This window comes from Phacochoerus africanus, chromosome 5, assembly GCF_016906955.1.
Source record: "Phacochoerus africanus isolate WHEZ1 chromosome 5, ROS_Pafr_v1, whole genome shotgun sequence".
Classification (NCBI taxonomy): Eukaryota; Metazoa; Chordata; class Mammalia; order Artiodactyla; family Suidae; genus Phacochoerus; species Phacochoerus africanus.
In genome coordinates, this window is record NC_062548.1 from 107,282,900 (window position 1) to 107,304,392 (window position 21,493).

Consider the following 21,493-nt stretch of genomic DNA (forward strand, 5'->3'; position numbering starts at 1 on the left):
CCCCCAGCCCAGAGACTGAGTCAAGGATAAACCTATAACTCTACTTGGTCCAATAGCAATTAAGCTAGAACTTTGGGGAACTGTTGGATAGGAGATGGATGCTCTCACCAGAATTGGGGTTATGGTGATACAAGCCTGGGACTATTAACATCCATCTTGCCCCCAGGTCAAAAAACTTACCTAAGCTTGACGCCTACTCAAAGGAGGGCAGCAGAGAGATAAGAGCTCTCTAGATTCAGCTATGCCTGAATGAAATAAATGACCTTTTGGCTTAGCTAAATTTGAAATGGATTTTCTGTCGCTTGTAACCAGAAGAATCTTCAAAGATCCGTTCTCTGAATCTTGATATCTGAACTTTTAGAATATGGATGTTCAAAACTAATCAATATTTCTCAGTGGAGGCACTAATGGCATTTAGTGGGATGGTTCTTTGTGGTACAAATGTTCTTTCAGATCATTCATTTTGGCCCCTGACCACAAAATGACAGAAGCACCCCTCTCAGTAATTTTTAAAACCAGAAATCCACCACCTATCCCATTACACACACACACACACACACACACAAATGCCCTGTAGGGACATGTGCTACCCCCAATTGAGAACAAATAAACTAGAAAAATCTCTAAGTCCCCTCCTAACCAGGCTGAAATTAGCCATGTCATGTACCAGAAATCAAGTTCTGTGGAGTCCAGTTTTAGCGTTAACAGAGGTTAATTTGTCTCGGTGTTCATGTATTTTTAAAATAAAGACCCTAAGATATAGCTCTATGGGTAAATCCATCAAAGGATTATTGCAATAAGTTACTTACATGAAATAACTCTAGCTTAACCTAAAATGGATTCTTAACATTCCCCAGGAAAATATCCAAAACACTTCTGAAAACCATATAGCTTATAATTTGTCCTATTAAAAGATAACTTTAAATACCCTGAAATTTTATGGCGATCATTTCATATCCTTATTTCATCTATCAATAAAGGACTAAAATCATTTATAAAGCTATTGTATGTCACCTTCATTTTTCTAGACCTAAGTACATCTCCAGCAAGAGCAATTGGCCTAGGGGATGGATGAGGAGGGGGATTCATTTTTTACAAACAAATGGGTTTTATAACTTCCCAAGTGCTACTGCAAGGATGACTAGAGAACAACAAGGAAACTGATGGCTGGCAGTCAGCTAGGCTCATCCACTTCTCCAAACCAATGTCTTTGCTCAAATAATTTACTACATGTCGTTCTTTGTTAGCCAAAACCACAAAAGTTAAATCCTTGACTACCCAGGACAGACTTCTTGTACCCCTTAGTGCTCTGTAAACATAATAAAATAAAGTTTTTGGTGCTGTTTATATCAGTTTCTAAGTCTATTTTTAATGTTACCTTGATAATCTTTGAGGGGTTTTATGTGGTTAGTTGGTTGAGTTTTTGTTTGCTTGCCTCTCTGTTTTTTGCTTTAAGCTATGTTGTTGGTTTTTTTTCCTCTTCTTGACAATTCAATGCTCTTAATATTAATTCTCAAACAAATGGTCTAAATTCTCCCTGGCAAATTTGGATATGTTGGGAGAGTAGCCTACATTCCATGTATTTCCTTTGAAATATGAGCACAATAAGATGACTTCACATCGCATGAGCACACCAACCAAACTCAGGCCAAGGGCTACAGCCATGACACAGACAGTCCTTTCATCTCAACTGTCTTCAGAACTGCCATAAATTTTTTTTTTCTTTCTTTTTAGGGCCACGCCTGTAGCATCTGGAAGTTCCCAGGCTAGGGGTCCAGTCAGAGCTCTAACTGCCAGCCTACACCACAGCCACAGCGAAGTGGGATCCAAGCCAAGTCTGCAACCTACACTGCAGCTCATGGCAACGCCAGATCCTTAACCTACCAGGCAAGGCTAGGAATCAAACCCGCATCCTCATGGATACTAGTCAGGTTTGTTTCTGCTAAGCCACAATGGGAACTCCCCAGAATCGCCATAAATTATTGTTGCCACATATAGTGCCAGGATCCTGGTGCTGATTTTCGTGTTAAGGAAGATTTGAGGAGTGTCCCATACCACCCTACCAGCTCAACCAGCTAATGACCTCTCCTCGCCACCTCAGCCCTTCTGAGAAACTCGGTGGTGACTTTACACAGCAGGACCTGCTCCTCACAACCAAGCAGTAGGTTAGTTATTTGAAGGCCGAGAAAGATGTGGCAGAAAAGGCAGAGAAGTGAGACAGAAGGGAGATGGAAGGGGAGGCCGTTAAACCACTTCAAAACAACTTTTAGAATCTCAGGCTGGGTAGAAAGTGGCCCTGAAACTCAGAGTGAAACCTCAGTCTTTCGTGCATTCATTTTTGAAGCCCAAAGTTGGTAAGAAGGCTGCCTGTGAAAGCACAGCTCCAGACCCTCATGAAGAGCAAATTTAAGTAATTTCCCCAAATTCCCTACCTTAACTTCACTTTAAATTAGTATGGCTGCCATAAATACTCTCCCTCACCTTCTCTTTGTGTCCTTTATCCCCACACCTTCATTCCTCAGATTGAGGGCTTGCAAAAAAACGAGATTTCATTTTCAGCAGAATATACTATAACCAAGCTTCATGCGAAGCTTCCTGTACTAGAGAGAAATAGAAGTGCCTTGTGTCTTGTCCTTGCCTCCTTTAAGGAGTAATCACCTCCAGCTGAGCCAAGTTGATTGAGTGAATGTTCCGTTTTCACATGATTCATCGTGATGAATGCACTTCTTTGATGGAGGAAGAAGTTTCATGAAATAGTTTAAAGATTTAGAGTTGGTGCTGAAAACATGGGCTGCTTTGTTCTTATGACAACTGCTTCACCACCTAAAACATTTCTCCAGATTGAAGGCTCTGTCTTTTCTCTTCCAGCCACAGCCCTCAAGCTACAATAACAAACTCATGATTTTTTTAGATGCCAAGGTTACAGATACTCTTTTATGAATATTTTCCTTTGAACTCATTTCTCTTGAAGAAGAAAAATAGCCCTATGTATTGCAGGGTTGACAGTAATGGACAAAACATACAAATCGTTCTCTTAAGGGCAGTAAAATACTCCAAAATACATATAGAAAAAATACAAATACAACATAATGTTTATGGAACCCCGCCTTTGCAGCTAAAAATTTTTTAAAGTTATGTTTCTGACTGGCATGTATTATACAGAACATATTTTAGAGATTAATATCAAAATTAATACCTTAAAAGTCCCCTTTATGGTATCATGATTGCGTACAGTACAGACTCAGTATAATTTTAGGATGTGCCATTTAAAAGGAAGGAAACTTTCACTGAATTAATCTGCTTATGTTTTTATTTTTCCTTTTATCTCATTTCGACATATCCTCCAACATCCTCCTCTAAAAATAATTCAACTAATGTCAACTCAACAGATTATAGTAGATCTCCTATATATTTCATTCTGCCTCAAAAATAATTTATTATTTAGGTTTATAATTATACATGTCAACTAATCTTTAGGTTCCTTATTAAAGCTTAACTTTCATTGTTTCAGTATCATCAGTTAAATCGTTTCTTTTCTGGTGCTTTTTTTTAATATATGCTTTCTCTGAACCCCTTTCAAATGTTTTCTCTCACCCCAAAATTAATCCAGAAAACTCAGCCTCTTTTAATCCTGCTTTGTGGCTTAGATTCTTTAGCCCTGGAACCACTCGTGTTGATTTCTGTCATATCCAGGCTGATGTAAAAATAGCCTTTACCATAGCAGAGAAATAATTCTGCATACAAATCGTGTGCCTCTGAAGACTAACATTGTCAGGTGAACACAGACAGCAGTGAATTAAGAATGCTCTCCCAGAATGATGAAAGACCTATAAAAATTTCAAGGTACGGTTGTTGCTTTGCACTTGTCATTAAGAATAGTCTGCAGAGGTCTTTTCGTGTAAAGAGGCAGTACTGTACAGTGCTTCAGAGCATGAGCTTTAGAGCCAGACTGCTTGGGTTCTAATCCCACGGTTGCCATGTACTAGCTGCATGATCTTAAAGACACTTAACCATTCTGAGCATCATAAAATAGGGTTAGTAATACCACCTACCCTTTAGGATTGTTGTGGGGATTAGATTGGTAAAAACATATAAAGCATTTATGACACTGACCCTGAGTTAGTACTCAGTAAGTGTTAGCTCTTAATATTATTTGACTCACAAAGGGACAACTTCCCTTTACATAATTTTAGGAGTTTTGTAAAATAAAAAGAAATTCAAAAAAAATCTAATTCTATAAAATTTACCATTGTGAGAGTACAGACAGATATTGTTAGATATAATTGTATGTAATTCTGGCTATTCTTTTGTAAAATTAGGTAAAGTCGTAGAGATAAAATTATATTCATCCCTTTTTTTAACCTGGAAAGTATGTTTTCATAAGTAAATTCCTTCTCCAGTGACTTTCTTTGTTATTGAAATTAAAGATGCCTTTGCTTCCTCACTCAGCTTGTCTGTCTTGAGACCTACCCAACCCCAGCACATTAATTCAGTGAGGATTTACTAAATGCCTGCTCAGAACAGGAAGCACACCAGCTAACTGTGAAAAATGAAATGCAAAACAGCAGCTAACTTCATCTGTATGGCAGGATTAATTTCCTAGTTGTTTGACTGATCAAGTGTGTATTTCTAGATAATTATTTCCTATAGCTAGAGAAGAAAATAATGATTTAATAATTATTAATAGGATAAGTGGGGGTTTTTTTTGCTTTTTAGGGCCATACACACGGCACATGGACGGGAACTCCCACTAATAGGGTAATTATTAATAAATATTATTAATAAGATAATTATTTCCTATAGCTAAACCCATCAATTCCTATGTGTTTCCAGCCCAAACAATTTTGCTTGCATAAGTCCTGAAAGAAATATGCTATAAATAACTGAACACCATATAATTTACCTACACAAAAATAATCATGGGAAATTCCTGTGTGGTACAGCAGGTTAAGGATCCAGTGTTGCCTCTGCCGTGGCGCAGGTCCAAACTGGAATGGATTCAATTCCTGGCCCAGGAACTTCCACATGCCTTGGGCATGGCCAAAAAAAGAGAGAAAATGATCATAACTGCACTGATCCCACTGTGTTACCTTAACATTGACTCTGGAGAACACACTCAACAGTCTCTGTCTTCATCTAAACCCAAGACCAGCAAATAAATGTCTGATTATTATATAATTTAACAGAAAAATGGCCCCCAAAAATTGTACCTGGGGTTTGACTGTAACTACATAAAAAGAGTATTGAAAATATGTGAGGAAAAACTAGAGTAAATCGTGATTCTGTTAATACAATGAAATGATAGGTTTTTTTCCTTCTCTCCAATTTCTATATTTTTGGTACTGATTATATTATTTCACAATACAAATGTTAAATTTGTAAAACCCTGTCGAAATCGAGCTATACTTCAAATTATATGATTTTCATTTATATATAAAAAAGGAAACTCACGTGGCATTTAATTCTGATTTAATTTCCATGAAATAAACCATACAAAGATTTCTCAAAGAAATGTAAGTCTTCAAACTACATCTCTGTTTTGTATAAATTCCAAGTGAAAAAAAAAATCATAAAACTAAGTCTGTGCATCTCACATGACCATCATATTTAAGTACTATTTAGAAACCATGATACTGACTATATGAATCTGAGTTAGCTTCATATTGTAGCTAAAGGAGTCTTTAAAAGATATTTATCTTCAGTTTTTCTTACACTCTTTAGCTAGATGAAAATTAATGAGCAATTTAGGAGATGATGTAAATCTAGGATACTCAAAGGTACCTATGGAATGAATCTGTGGCAGTTTCCACATAAGATTTGTTTGGAGTCAGATTATTTAAAATGGTGCCTTGAATTCTGAATGTGATACTAGATGCAAACCATAAACTAAATCAGAATATTACAAATGAAGATATTCTAACACAAAGACTTGCAGGATTTTGTTTAGATTGTCAATGGTTGTTTTATCCAAATTTTCTTCATTGTCATCCATGGTGTGCCATACTTCAGGGAAAGGAGATGGTATCAGATGCAAAACTGGAACACCTAACAGGAAGAAACGACTTGTAATTAAGTGCATATTTCCAGTGGATAAACTAGCAAGTTATCACTCTTCAAAGACATCTGAGTGGGAGCTCTGTATGCTACAAACCCAGCTGACAATTCATCATCTGTGTACTTCCTTGTATCTTACCCTTATACTCCAAAGTCATTCATTCATTAAATCAATGTTAATTAATTCAGAAAATAATTATAAAGCATTTACTATGTATCAGCCACTATTCTAGGAATTGAGGTTTCATTAGTGAAAAAGCAAAGCCTTTTCTCATATTCACTTACACTGCAGTAGAGAAAGAACAAAAAACAAATAATTTTAGAAAGTGATAAGCTTTATAAAGAATCATAAATTCAATTAAGGGAATAGAGAATGAAGGGCAGAGAGCAGGGCCAAGAAATAGGTACTTAAAGTCAGGGAAGGCCTCTTTGAGACCCTAACATTTAAATAGATGCAATGAAGGAGAGCGAAGCCTTGTGAAGATCTGAGGATAAGCACTCCAGGCAGCAGTATTAGCAAGTGCACAGGTTGAGAGGTAGGAGTGTGCTTGGCCTGCTTGAGGAACAGCGAGGAGGTTGTTCCTCAAACAATGTGCCAGATCAGAGCAATAGTTCAGAGAAAGAAGTGGGAAATGATATTGGAGAGAAAGGCGTCAGAAAATGGAGGCCCTTGTAAGTCATGATAAAGACCCTGGGTCTTATTCTATATGATGGCAAGCCACCAGAGCTTTAAAGCAGGGAAGTAACATGATTTGATTGATAGTTTTAAAAGATAATTCTTGCTACTATGTAAAGAATAGGGAAGTAAGAGCAAAAGCAAGAGATCAATTGGGAGGCTACTGCAAGAATTCTTGAATTAATTTAGACTTCCACTGACAAAGATATTGCTTCCTTATTAACAGGAAAACACCAGAGTTACACAGGCACAAAAATACTATCTAGGAGTTCCTGCTGCGGTGCTGTGGAAACTAATCCAACTAGTACTCATAAGGATGTATGTTCAATCCCCAGCCTCACTAAATGGGTCAGAGATGTGACCATTGATGTTGCCATGAGATGTGATTTAGGTTGCAGATCCGGTTTGGATCCCGAGTTGCAGTGGCTATGGTATAGGCCAGCAGCTGTAGCTCTGATTCAACCCCTAGCCTGGGAACCTCCATATACCGCACCTGTCACTCTCAAAAAAAAAGAAAAACAAAAAAAAAGGAGTTCCCGTCATGACACAGCAGGAACAAATCCGAGCAGGAACCATGAAGTTGCATGTTTAATCCCTGGTCTAGCTCAGTGGGTTAAGGATCTGGCATTGCTGTGATCTGTGGTGTAGCTTGCAAACGCAGCTGGGATCTGCGTTGCTGTAACTGTGGTGTAGACCAGCAGCTGTAGCTCTGATTTGACCCCTAGCCTGGGGACCTCCATATGCCACAAGTGTGGCCCTAAAAAGCAAAAAAAAAAAAAATCCTCAGAGATTTGGAATGGCTTTTATAAAAATAGAAGCTATGAGATGATTGGTAAATTATTTAACTAATCAGTTATTAAATTTAATGGTTCTTCTCGCTTCTAGATTGTTGCAAATGCACATAAAATAAAATATAAGCAAAAAATGCACATGTGCATACATGCATACATATACATACACATTACCTTTTCTTAAAAATGGAACGTGGTCATCCTGAATCACACCTCCATAACCATAATTCTGGAAATACCGTCTCTCCCAAGAGTGATCCTTGAGCAAACCAAATACATGGAGTTCATGTTCTGCAGATGACAATTAGACAGCAGATGAAAATCTATTTTTATCTGGTCAACAGTCAGCATGCATAAGGAGCTTGAAATCTTGGCATATGCTGCTGTTGTTTTTAAAACATTATGCAGTAGTACCACATGACAATAAACATCTGTGCTGAACTTGGGTGTGAACATTTTGGAGTAGCTCTGGGAGAACAGTCACACACGGCTCTAGCTTTACCGGTGGAAAACCTTCTTAGAGTCAGAAACTCAATAGAACAATGGAGAAATGAAGCTGAGAAAACTAGAGGAAAATGGGGGGGAGGGGAAACACAGGTACAAATACTTACAGATCCTCAACCCTGCACAAGAAATCCCTTAAGAGGAGATGTGGGGCTTGGAGTGGAATTCTCAAACAGAATAGGCATAAAGTACTTTACTGAGTGGTCACTCTATGAGAAAGGGATACCTATTATGACTTGTATCAGGGCAAAGTGTGGTCTCTGATCAGCTGCACCAGCATCACCTGGGAACATGTTAGAAATGCAGATTAACTGGGCACACTTCAGATACTGAATCAGAAATTCTAGGGGTCAGGCCCAATGATCTGAGGTGTAACTAGCCCTCCAGATGACGCTAGTGCACACTAGAATTTGAGAACCACTGGCCTACATTCCATCACTCTTATCATCTTGTAACTTAGAACCCATGTGTTCTAAGTAACCCCTAGCCTGGCTACTTACAGCATGAGTCCATTATAAAACAATAAGGGATCACAAGAAGAGTTTAAGACAACTGAGTGAAACTTCCCAGGATAGGGTTATTTTAATTGCTACATTTAAAGGGTAAAACTAGACCCAGTGGTAAGCATTCATATGTAATGTGATTTTAGCAACATCAAGAAAGCCCTTGATACCACTAAAACAATATTCCCATCTGTTTGTTGATATTTGTAATCCCTTTATCTTGGAATACAACTTATACAATTAGAGATATGGTTTGAAGTGTAAATACCACTAGGTGGGGCAGCACAATGGATTAAAATTATATCAAGATCTGAGTTACTAATATAAATTCATTCTGGTGGAGGAAATAAGAGAAGTGAACAAAATCCTTGAAAGAAAGCCAAACCCAACTTCTTGAGGCTACCATCAAAGTAAGGAAAACATGCTGTAAGGAAGAGGCCCAAGAAGCTTATTTTAATAATAGCATAATAGCAATTCTTTCAATCTAGGGATTGAAATTTGCCAAAGATAAGCATCTGAGATTCAGGTAAAATTTCTTTCATAATATTCTAGATCTGGATATTGGCAAATTCTGAACTCACAGCAAAAGCATGAGTTAAGATGGCAGTTCTTTTCCCACTGCTTAGAAGAAAAACAATTCTGTCCTGCTCCAAGAAGTTTGTGTGGCTAGAAAGGAATTCCTAGCCTGATGTTCTTGCATCAAAAGCAGGCTCCTGGCCTGGATTCTATAATAGAAGTCTATCTCATGCTCATCTCTCCCTGATGCCAATTGTTTTGTTTTGGGGTGTGTGTGTGTGTGTGTGTGTGTGTGTGTGTTTGGAAAAGGGGCAGGGGGTGGAGTGGAGGTACAAGAAGGGAAAAGAAGCTATTCTCCTTTTCCTTCTCCAAGCCCCAAGCCTCTCTCTTGAGCCATACATATCTTTGTTTCCCAGACTGGCCTGGCCTAGTCTACTCTCATTTATTTGATACTAAACCTTCTCTTAAATGACCCTTGAAGGATTTTGGCTTTCTCTTATAACCCCATCTCTACTACTTGGAAAAATAGGCAGAGATTGTATTAGATTTAAAGGAAAATCACATCTGCATAAAGCATAAAACAGAAGATGTTAAAGACAGAGATGGAAAAGAAAGAAACATTAAAGAATATCTTCTGGTATCATTATAAAGACGTAACAGTCATAATTATCCAACATGTTATGCTGAGTTTTCCCTAAAAATTCATTCCATATGCTTCAAATAGGACTCTGAGAAAATATTTCCAACTCGTTTCTAAGAATATGCAAATATGAAATGTAGTACTTTATGCTTCCATTTCAAAAGGCAGTTTCATGTAGGAAAATAAAGTGAGTCTTCCGAAAAAGATGAATAGTAATAATAAACTAAATCAATAGAGCAAGAAAAAAAATCCAGTAAAGTATATTATATATTCAAATCATACACTTAAATAATAAATTCTGAATTTTAAAATGCAGTGGAGGATTTCCCATGGTGGCTCAGCAGTAACGAACCTGACTATTATCCATGAGGACAGAGGTTCTATCCCTGGCCTCCCTCAGTGAGTTAAGGATCCAGCATTTCTGTGAGCTGTGGTGTAGGTCACATAAGTGGCTCGAATCCAGTGTTGCTGTTGCTGTGGTGTAGACTGGCAGTTACAGTTCCGATTGGACCCCGAGCCTGGGAACTTCCATATGCTGTGGGTGTGGCCCTAAAGAGACAAAAAAAAAATTTTAATAATAATAATAAAATGCAGTAGGAAGAAACCAGGTTTAACTCTTTAATACCAGTGGTACTTACCAATTGCTTGAAGTCTATCAAACCATCTGGCAGAGGTTGGGAAAAAATTGGGAAATGTTGGGTTTGGAGCTCCAATTAAATCCAGTAAGATCAGTAAATCCTAAGGAAGAAAAAATATTGTACAATCACTGTTGCTAAAACACATTTCATGCCCATCAATAGAAAAAAAAAATTAGTCAAAACTAGCTGTATTTGAATAAATTGGAATAAAATAGGGAGCTATAAACATGAAGAAAAGGTTTAATAACATTGTAAGTGAATCATTTGAGGAAATTTTTTAAATCTTGCTTATGCAATGTGGACAAATGGCAAATTGTAGATTCTTCATGTCTGTAACCACAGAAGGATATCACTAAGGATAAATTAGAAGGAGGACATTGGGATAAATATTTCATAGAAAAAGAATACATTTGCTTTATTTTCAGATGGGTATGCAAGCCTGTTTGATCTTCTGTTCCATTCTAATTACCCATTTTATCCTTAGTCTGTAATAACACAACTGCCACAGAAGAGCACTTGGATAGTAACTTTTTAATCCTTAAAGGCAACATTTAGGAAAAACTCCTTGACTAGGAGCTCTATGAGTTTAGTCTCTAGATTTCCATTTCCTTTTCTATTAAATGAGAAGCTCAAGTTTGCTGATCTCCAGCTATAAGCCTCTATAATAGGCTAGTATTTCTTAACCTGTTTGAGCCACAGGACATCAGCAGGCTTAAGGAGTCTCTGAAGATTATCACCCAGATTAAAATCTCCTGATTTATATATGTGAGACAGGGTATGGGTAAATATCTAGCATTGATCCTGACACATAATAGATAAGTGTTTTCAGAGTTTTTGACTCTAAAGACATAGTATCTGTTAACTCGTGAATGATGATTAAATATATTTATTGGGGAGATCAGGCTTGTTCAAAACAGTATATTCACAAGGTTGGATAAGCTCTTAAGAGTTTGTTTTTGGGGGGGGGCCTTAACTATCCTATGGACTCATATATTCAGACTGGTAAACAAATAACTTTGTTCCTCCTGCTGATCAATCAGGTCTCCCTTCCTCCTCTGAGTCCTTTTTAGCTACTTCAGTGAAAGTGATTGAATGAGGTGCTCATGTTCCCCTGACCGCTTATGAGCTGCCAGTGAGTAATGGGATGAAAAGGAAAGCCAACTTGAGATATGTTGGAGTCATAGAGGACATTAAATGTGGCCATTTAGACTCTTAGGGTGAAGGTCAGTGATAGGGCAAAGGACAGGGATGAGTGGAGGGGTTAGGAACAGGTTATCAGTTCAGAGGTAGGGTGAGGGTCAGGGATGGATGGAGCCGTAGGGAGTAATGAAGTCCATGCTGGGGTTAGCAAGGCCTCAAATACTGAGTGAAGGGCAAATATGGGAAGAGAGTCAGAATAGGAAATTCAAAGGTGGAATAAAGGACTCGGTATGGGGTATGGGGCCAGAATATGGGATGAAGAGGGGCCATAAGTTGCACCCATTACTTGGTAATAGGAGTGGGGTTTTAAGACAGCATCAAAATGATTCCACCCGCACATGAAAAATACCATATCAAAACTGACAAATCAAAATGTCCTTTACACACTTCAAGTTACTGTAATGCTTTGAAGCCACCAAAGATTTCTTCACTCCCGTTCCCATACTATGTTCCACTCTTATACCACTTCCCAAGACCCCAGCCTCCTCCGGCTTGATAGGGACTTCACAGATGAGATTTGTTCTCTCCACCTCAATACTTACTCGGGGGATGTGCTCCCATGGGACTGAACTGACTCTGATGTTTCCTTATTCTGGTTTTTAATATCATTTTAATTAAGCTCAGTCAAACATAACTTCCAACTCAGAATCATTCTTTTTAGCTCTGGGATTCCTCAAAAACCCAATGCCTGCCAAAAATGTTCTATTATAAACACTCTCCTCGAAGAATGCCATGGCATTTATAGGTCTTTAATTGGCTTTCGATTTGGCTTCCTTTGAATCAGAGCCTGCAGCTGCAGCACTATGAAAATCATCCAGACTCACCATGCCATGCAGTTGGTTGGTGTCCCTTGCTCCAGGTGGGTGCGGGGTCGATGCCATCTTGGAAGCTAAGTGCCGAGACCCATACAGAGAATCATGAGGAGACCAGTGAAGAAAAGCCTCTTCCCCATCAAAGAAAATTAACTGGAGTGAGAGATCTGGCTTCAAGTCTGATATATTCTTGTTTTTTTTTTTTTTAAAAAAAAAAAAAAGAAAAGAAAAGTAGCGAAAATATTCTTATTAAAAAAGAGTATTCTTTCCTATTAACTGGACAAAAAAGATGTGTCATGAAGAAAAGTAAGAAGCCAAAACAAGTAAAAATATGCCAAATATGTACCATTTCCTCTCTGAAAATCATCACAAATCCCAAGTCTTCGCCCATATAAATCTCGCTTTCTCCATTTTCCTCTGAAAATAGAAGTCTTACATTTTTTTCTTACTCCTTAGAAAACTCTGGAACCATGCAAGTGTAATAGTGGACACTGTGACACAACACCCCATTCCCTCTCAGAATATTGTGTTGTCCCTGCTGCCAGCAGAGGTGTCAGCAGAAAGCCTTCAGTTGTTAGTCCCTTTAAGGCTTGGCTCAGCCACAGGGCAACCTACATCTGCTTGCTGGCCTACGCAGGTACTAAGGCTTCTTTAAAGGCCACGCTACCCCCAGAGCTCTCCAGGGGTTGGATGAGGCTGTTGCTGAACCTGCATGGCAGCCTGGCTTCTCCCTCTATTTCCATTTCTTCCCCCTACCTGTCATAGGTGTTGAGTCAAGGCCACGCCCTAGTAAGTGACTGAAATGCTAACCTCTGTGTCAGAGGGTGCATCCCAGGGAAGCCAACCTGAAACAACTGCAAATCTTGCTTCTCACTTTATTTAAGTCTGCAGTGTTGTATTGAGTCTAGGTTCAAGAATCTTCCCCTGGAATGCCACAGACACAAAGAATGATAATTATAGCCTCTCCCTTGGAGGAACCTATACTTTAGTTGGGTTAGGGAAAGATAAAACGAATACATCGGCATGGCAAAAGGTACCAAGGGTCAAAAATGTAACATAAAACTCTTCTGGGATTTGGATAGATGGAGAGGTCAAATCCTTGGAGTGTTAAGGAAGACTTTTGGAAAAAGGGTTTGAGCAGAACTTACAAGGGTGAGTAGGATTCTGATGGATTTTATACTTTCCACTGTCGGACAACCCTCAACTTTCAGATTAGTCTTTCTGGTAAACTAACCCCCACAATCCTTCAACCCCACTGGAATCCCTAACCTATTGAATTGTTCACTTTTACACAGTCTTTTCTTTACCCCCATGATATCCTCACTTCACTCTATATTCAGCTCAATTGCAGTCAATCATTCTAATTGCTCCCTGCATTACACACTCCACTCCCGTGCCTCTGTGGTCAAATTCACTGGCAAAAACATAGTATTAAGTCCAACTCTCTGCCTGCTCTGTACCTACACTCATGCAGCTAAACCTGGATGAAGAAAAATTCACAACCATTTGCTCTCTCTGCTTCTCTTCATTACTGGAAAATGTGTTCCCATTGGACAGAAATGAATCTGATGTTTCTTTAATCTGTTGTGGATAAAACGTCTCCTCTTACCTCTCTAAGGATATTAAAATAGTGTTCTTTAAGATATTTTCTGGTCCTGTACCCTATGTCCTCTGAGTTCACTTTTCAACTTTCATTATTTGCTTTGCTTTGTTTCATTTCTGCTGGAGACAGTCCTCAAATGTCTGATCATCCTTTGCGTGCATTTACATTAAACAATAAGATACTAAAACACTGATTAGAGACACAGATTGGTTGGCTCCACTGCAGGGCAATCTGAGGACCAGTCAGTGTTTTCACTGAGGATCCGAAATGTAACTGTCTATGGCTCTTTTCTAGGAAATAATTCACATTCTCCAGAGGAAGATCCTCCAATTGTCTACCTGATGGGTATGAACTGGCTGCTGGCTTTCTCAAGCTGGAAATGGGGGAAAGGCTGGGCTTCTCGCTGCTCAGTGTATACTCTTTCACCTAATCTCGCTGATTTCCATGAGGCACCTCATTACTACTCTCCTCTGTACCTGGTGTCCCCACATCCAGAACCTCTCTGGTTCAACTTCTCCAGAAAAATATTCTATCATCTCCTGGTAGGTGCCAGGTGTGGAGTGAAAATTTTATGTACCTAAGTGCTCTTTATACAGACTTATAAACACCCTCGCCTCACTTCTGCCTTCCTTACTGTCTCCTCCCATCCCTGAGCCATTCAGGATTTTATCAGGGGACCACTGGCTTCTTTCAGTCCTTCCCCTCTGGAGAACATGACTTCTCTTTATGTCCTCTGCCTTTTCACCTTCTGTCTTCCTATAGTTGTTCCCATTAACTGATGTTCCCTGGTTTCTTTAAAGATGGAATTTTCCCTGATTGTTTCAGGGTGATTTCATAAGAAGAAAAATTTCTTTATAAACTGAAAGCTAAGTTATCTTTGTAAGGTAATCATTTCAATTGTCTTAATGTTACTCCTTAATTAGATTCCAGGAAAAGGACAGTTTATTATATTTTGAATCTTTTATAACTCCCAATAGTACTCAGTACAGGATGTATCTGTCTGTATAATATATATTCACTTAGGATTTAATAAGAACTAAGTAGGAGTTCCCTCTGTGGTGCAATAGGTTAATGATCCAGCTTGTCTCTGTAGAGAAACCAGTTAAATCCCCGACCTAGTGCAGTGAGTTAGGGATCCAGTGTTGCTGCAGCTGTGGCTTAGATTGCAGCTATGGCTTGGATTCAGTCCCTGGCCTGGTAACTTCCATATGCCACAGGTGCATCAGAAAAAAAAAAAAAAGAACTAAGTAACAAAACATTTTCTCACTGGCAAAACATATGAGGTGCATACTTTAGGACACACATTTCTAAGTTTAAAGGGCCTTGACTGGTTCCAAAGTTCTAACTCCAAATCAAATAGCATGATCACAGAACACCAGAACAGAATAAGACTCTTTGGGACCAGAGACATTCTGTTCATGCCCAGGACAGAAGCAAAAATAAGATAGTTTTCAGAGTTCCTGTCGTGGCTCAGCAGTTAACAAACCCAACTAGCATCCATGAGGACATGGATCAATCCCTGGCCTCGCTCAGTGGGTTAAGGATCCAGCATTGCCGTGAGCTATGGTGTAGGTCGAAGACACAGCTGGGATCCCGAGTTGCTGTGGCTCTGGCGTAGGCCAGCAGCTATAGCTCCAACTGGACCCCTACCCTGGGAACCTCCATATGCCTTAGGTGCAGCCCTAAAAGACAAAAAAAAAAAAAGTAGTTTTAATAGCCTGCAAGTTTGAAGATTCTGGTGCCTCAGAAATGTCAACAGCTTGGTGACTCTAATGTTTAGTGCAATGATTTACTTTCATTGTTTAGTGCAATGATTCTCTTAGCACCATTTCATTTAGATAGGGGTAGACTCTTTTAGACAATGACCCTGAGTCCTATGAAGCAACTTGCTCTTTTTACTTCTTTTTAGGATTGACAGGAAAATAACTGTAGCCTTCAGTTTCTAGTAACTCAGCCTAGTATTTTGGAGCTAGAAAATCTATGTAGCTAGATTTGTGAAGGTCTTCTGGTCCTTCGTGGCAATATGACGAATACCTAGTTATCCGTGTTAAGAGAGTCAGGAAATTATCTGCAGTCTTCCCCATCCAAGACTGTTAACAGCTAATGCCACCATAATAAGGTGTAAAAAACCACCCCGAACTCAGTGGCTTAAAACAATCATGAGTTCTGCAGGGTCTGCAGTCAGCTAGGGACAAGTGGTCTTAGGCTGGGTTTGGCTGGAGGAGCTCTGCTTCACCCTGCAGTCATCAAAGTTGGCTCTGCTCCACTAGCCTCTTATCCTCCTCCTGGGTCGGCAGGCCAGTTTGGACATGCTCTTCTCATGATGATGGTAAAGGCACGGGAGAGCAAAAGTCTAATTGTACAAGCAAATTTCCAGACTCTTATGTTTATGTCATCTCCTAGCATACCATTGGCCAAGGCAAGACAAATAACCAAGTCCAAAGTCAAGGAATGAGGAATTACAACCTGCTAAGGTAGGAGGGCACAGCAAAGTTATAAGAAGAATGAATGTATAAGAATAAGAAGAAGTGAATGTATAATATAATCTTATTACCAGAGGGGGCAGAACTGCCAAGAATTAGACCCATCATCCAGTCTCCTATCCAGCCTTCTCCCAGATAATGTGCTATCATCACTCACCCAACCTATGACAACTGAAGACCATAAAATAACTCCTAAATTGAAACCTAGTTAAAGTACAACTGGAGGAATAAATCTGACCCTCTCAAAGCCTGCATTCAAAACCAGTCTTTATTTTTAATTGCCCATATCCCTGCTTACCTCTATTAGAAAGGATAATTAAAAGAGTGTCTGTGTATTTTGTTATTGGAAATCCCCACCTAACAACTCATTCAGCCCTTTCTATTTCTGGTTACCAAAAGCAGGTGTGGATTACATGTAAAAAGGTAAAGGACTTCACTCAGAGAAAACACACCTACCACACAGATTGTTTCTTTAAGTCATATTTCACTCATTTCATGTGCTTACACTAGAAATGCAAATATAAAAAATTAACCTTTTACATCAGCTTTTGAATTCTTTCGCCCTATTGCTGGGAAAAGATGCTAGTTAAACGTAGGGCAGAGCCTGGGACAAAGACATTATAGAGGTTTAGAAAACAAAACAAAACAAAAATAGTGAAAAGGATACTGAGAAGTTATAAACAATTCTTGCTTTCTTCAAGTTCAGCATATCCAGCAAAAATAGAATTGAATATCTCTGTTACTTCCATTACAAGATAAATCTTTTACTTCTTTACCCCTCTGGTATCAAAAGCTAGCCCCTTCATAAAGCTTTGGGGGAAAGAAGGTATTTGTTGCCTGCAAACAAAGTTTTTTGTTTTTGCTTTCTTGTGTTTACTTGGTTATGAGTGATATCTGAACAAAATGTCTTCATCTAGCTTAGCACTTTTTTCCAATATGCCTTTAAGAACTCAGAGACTGAAATAACATCTGAGAGTCCCAGAAGTATTTTGAGCTGAGAATGTAACAAAAGCTTTGCTATGCTACATAAAATTGAGCCGAGATTCACAGATAATAACAATAATGCATTTCTGCTTCATGCTTTTCATCTTGATATGTCTGAATTACCCACTCTCTACTTCAGAACCACTTTGCAGAAACTCCCTCCCCCAACTCAAGGCCACTATCTCTCAGATTAGAAGGTTGTGATGTTTCATGACTAATAAACAAGAAGAAATAAACATAGTGCTCATATATATGCCTGTACCAACCTTTCACCTTCTTTAGTTTTTTGCAAAAAAAAAAAAGTTGCTTTTAATTTAATGTGTATTCATAACTAAGAAATCAGATGCCAATTAATGAACACACTCTCACGTATCTTAGGTTTATTGCCCATGGGTTGACATTTTAAATAATGTAATTTTCCAATTAATATTATCTCAACCTCATTTCATTTTGGAACAAATTAATACAAAATTACAGAAAGTCTACACTTCTAAATGGCTTTCTCACTCCCCCAAGGATTCTAGTATTCACTCTGAATTACTGCTAATGTGTTTTATCCCAGGAATCTACAAGAGGGAAATAGATACCTTCAAGGAAAGGAGTTGTTTGTCTAAAGCCCGGGCAAGTTCCAGTATCATCGCACATGGCACAGCTGAATCAGTGGCTCCCACAAACACTCTGTTGTCCCAGTGGGGAAAATACTTGGAATCGTAGTGACAGGCGAGGACCAAGTGTCGTTTAGCAGTGGGATTGAGAGTGCTGATGATATTTGAGAAAGACCGGTACCCATAGGGTGTTCGACTCAAGAAGGTGTCTACTTCCAAGACCCAGTCAGCTTGAAGTCTCTGAATTCTCTGCATTATATGCTGGTCAAAAACAAAAACCAAAATTTCAGATCCAGACACAGTTTTCATTTGTTTTAGAAATTTTATGTAATGCCTTTCAAATTAAACATGCCTAGTGTATCAATAGCAAGGGTGTTTAAAGAAAAAGCTAATCCTTTCCCTCTCCCCTAACCTTCCCCTTGCTGATCCAACCCAACCAACTATTATTATTGCCAATGTTAAGAATTGAATGTATGTCTTTCCACACCTTCCTCCTTGTGTATACAAACATGTATTGGCACACACACACACACACACATTTGGCAGAATATTCTTATAGGGATAGTACCTACTCTACATTTGCCCTGCCCTTTGCTCTTCTCACTTAAAAATGAACCCTGGAGGAGTTCCCGTCGTGGCGCAGTGGTTAACGAATCCGACTAGGAACCATGAGGTTGCAGGTTCGGTCCCTGCCCTTGCTCAGTGGGTTAACGATCCGGCGTTGCCGTGAGCTGTGGTGTAGGTTGCAGACGCGGCTCGGATCCCGCGTTGCTGTGGCTCTGGCGTAGGCCGGTGGCTACAGCTCCGATTCGACCCCTAGCCTGGGAACCTCCATATGCCGCGGGAGCGGCCCAAGAAATAGCAGCAACAACAACAACAACAATAACAACAACAACAAAAGACAAAAAAAAAAAAAATGAACCCTGGAGTTCCCGTTATGGCTCAGTGGTTAACGAATCTGACTAGGAACCATGAGGTTGTGGGTTCAATCCCTGGCCTCGCTCAGTGGGTTAAGGATCTGGCATTGCCGTGAGCTGTGGTGTAGGTCACAGATGTGGCTTGGATCCCGAGTTGCTGTGGCTGTGGTGTAAGCCGGTGGCTACGGCTCCAATTAGACCCTTAGCCTGGGAACCTCCATATGCCGCGAGGGAGTGGCCCAAGAAAAGGCAAAATGACAAAAGAAAAAAAAAAAAAAAAGAACCCTGACGTCTCCAAATGTCAGGAAATAGAGCTCCAGTTCAGTACATGTTATAGCCCACTTTTAATATTTCCAGGAGGCTAGCAAGAGAGGTTTGAGAAACTAGATGTCCTAAGGTGAGTCCTACAGTCATATCTTCCACTCTCAGCTCTTTGAGGATGAGAACTGCCCATAGCAGCTCTTTTTGTCCCAAGCACTTAGCATATGCCCCCAGTCCAGCCAATATTTCATAACATAACAAACATTAGCAAAAGATAGTAATGTCCACCTGTTAAGTATAGTGCACAGAAAGTCCCATGACAAAGGGATGGTTGGGGGATATTTTAGGTTCTGCCCACCCTAAGAATCAATAAGCAACTCTGAACCATCATGACATATCAAGTTGTTTTCCCTCTGCAGTCAAGGCAGTTCCAGACCTACTGCAAACGCCAGCAAAAAGAATCTATTTTCCCATCTTTCCTGGTCGCCTCGGGCCTTGTGAGCAACATAGTGACTGACAGGGAAAAGCAGCAGATGGAAAAGAAACACCACTTCAGGGACTGGAGGCGTCTTCTTAAAAAAATCTGGAATGTGTGGTGTGAGAAGTAATGGGTGAATGCATTGCTGTTACATCTGCCCTTTTCTATCGTTTTTACCTTTGCTGCATTTGCCTCATTGTGTTCCATTTATTTCATTTTGAAATATTATATAGATTTGTGAAAACTGCCTTAAAAACTTATTTTTAAGTCACAAAACAAGCTATCAACATATCCGGCTGTTTGTTCCACAGTGCACATCTAGTGGGGATGGACCTTGAGGTGATAAACAAATAACTATAATGACTGGAAAAGAATGAGAGACTTCCCCCCCCCCCAAGGAAATACATGATTTTCTAGCCTAGCCAAGCCTTGTGTGACCTGCCCTAACTAATGTGACATGACACGTAGGCAAGGGCCTTGGAACAACTGTGGCAGGAAGCTTCCAGGAAGAGGAAAACTAAGCCAGAGGGAGGACAGTGATTCTACAGTCAGTCCTGCAAAAGCCAAATAAACAAACAGTTTCCCAGATATTCACTCCCTGCTTTCTGCCAGGAGGTGGACTTTGGCCTAAAGTGCATGTATACACAGAACCTCACCTTTCCTATTACGCATTTACAGGTTGTCTTTTCATATAAAAATAATTTTTAAAAACTTTATAATTTTTTTGAAATCATCGCTCATATCTCATTTATTTTGTCACCCTCTGCAATTCTTAACACTAGGCTTTGTTCACAGTCAGCTATCAGTAAATATGGGCCAATTATAACTAAGTTATTCTCAATGAGAATACGTAAAATTAGATGATATAGAACCTTAGTAGTTTGACTAAAGAGAAATCACTACATCTAATACAAGTTTCCCAGAGAATCTGAAAACAAGTTATCCCCAGACTTAAGGGAAAATAAATTTTTCCATAAAAGGGTCATCTTAAAAAAAAAAAAAAAAAAAAAGCTTATCCTCCAGAACATCTGGTATCCAGATGATGAACTGCTCCATAAAATGTGCTCAATACCAATAGCAGCCTGCATGCTTACAAAATGAATTGGGATTTTTAAAAATATAGCTCGGCTCAACTGAAGTCTCACATACAAACTCATTCTTCCACTACTGAACAGGTCTTGGCCGTAATTTCTGATATCTATGTTGACACTAAAGCCCACAAAAGCAAATGCCCCAAAAAGGGTTCTCCCTGAAGTAACCTCTTTTTGGTTAAGTATAAATATTTTTTTATTTATCTTAGCAACTAATTTCTGTACAAACAAGCAAATTGGCTGCATAATCTAATTAGGTCACCAATATCCCTTATTGTTTCCTTTTGGCCTGCAGACTTAGGTTGCAAGTTCCCACTATTAATTCTCTAATGTAGACTCCAAAGACTACTGCTCTTCTCACTAGAGTGCCCCTAAACAGGGACTGCTTGGCTGTGAGAGGGTGTCCCAAGCAGCTGTGCTGTGCATCCCTAACTCCAGGTAGCAAGAGCCTCGGCCCACCAGGCTTGCAGAAATGCAATTTAGAATACAGATGGTACTTTGGATTTCTACACCTCTATCTTTTTAAGTGGGGAAGGGAGAAAAGAGAGAAAGAGATACACAGACTGAGACAGAGAGAGATGGAGATTGAGTAGAGAGAGAAAGAAAAGGATATAAAGATAGAGGTGGGGATGAGGAAAAAGAAACAGGGAGAGGCTGAGAGTGGGGGTAGAGAGAGAAGAAAAGATAAAATTAAGCATGACATTCTACTTCCTGGGGAGGAAGACCCTGAGGACTTT

The 21,493-nt window shown here is 39.3% G+C and overlaps 1 protein-coding gene across 1 annotated transcript in view; it reads right to left on the reverse strand.

Annotated features, from left to right (window-relative positions):
• Positions 1-5,452: 5,452 nt before the first annotated feature.
• Positions 5,453-21,493, reverse strand: part of QPCT (glutaminyl-peptide cyclotransferase) — a 28,460-nt gene continuing 12,419 nt past the window's right edge. The window contains exons 3-7 of the mRNA XM_047782271.1: positions 17,992-18,270; positions 12,347-12,523; positions 10,323-10,422; positions 7,696-7,812; positions 5,453-6,045 (exon numbers count right to left, since the gene is read on the reverse strand). Of these exons, the coding sequence (XP_047638227.1) occupies positions 5,900-6,045; positions 7,696-7,812; positions 10,323-10,422; positions 12,347-12,523; positions 17,992-18,270 (819 nt within the window). The 3' untranslated portion in view covers positions 5,453-5,899. The remainder of the gene's footprint in view (positions 6,046-7,695; positions 7,813-10,322; positions 10,423-12,346; positions 12,524-17,991; positions 18,271-21,493) is intronic.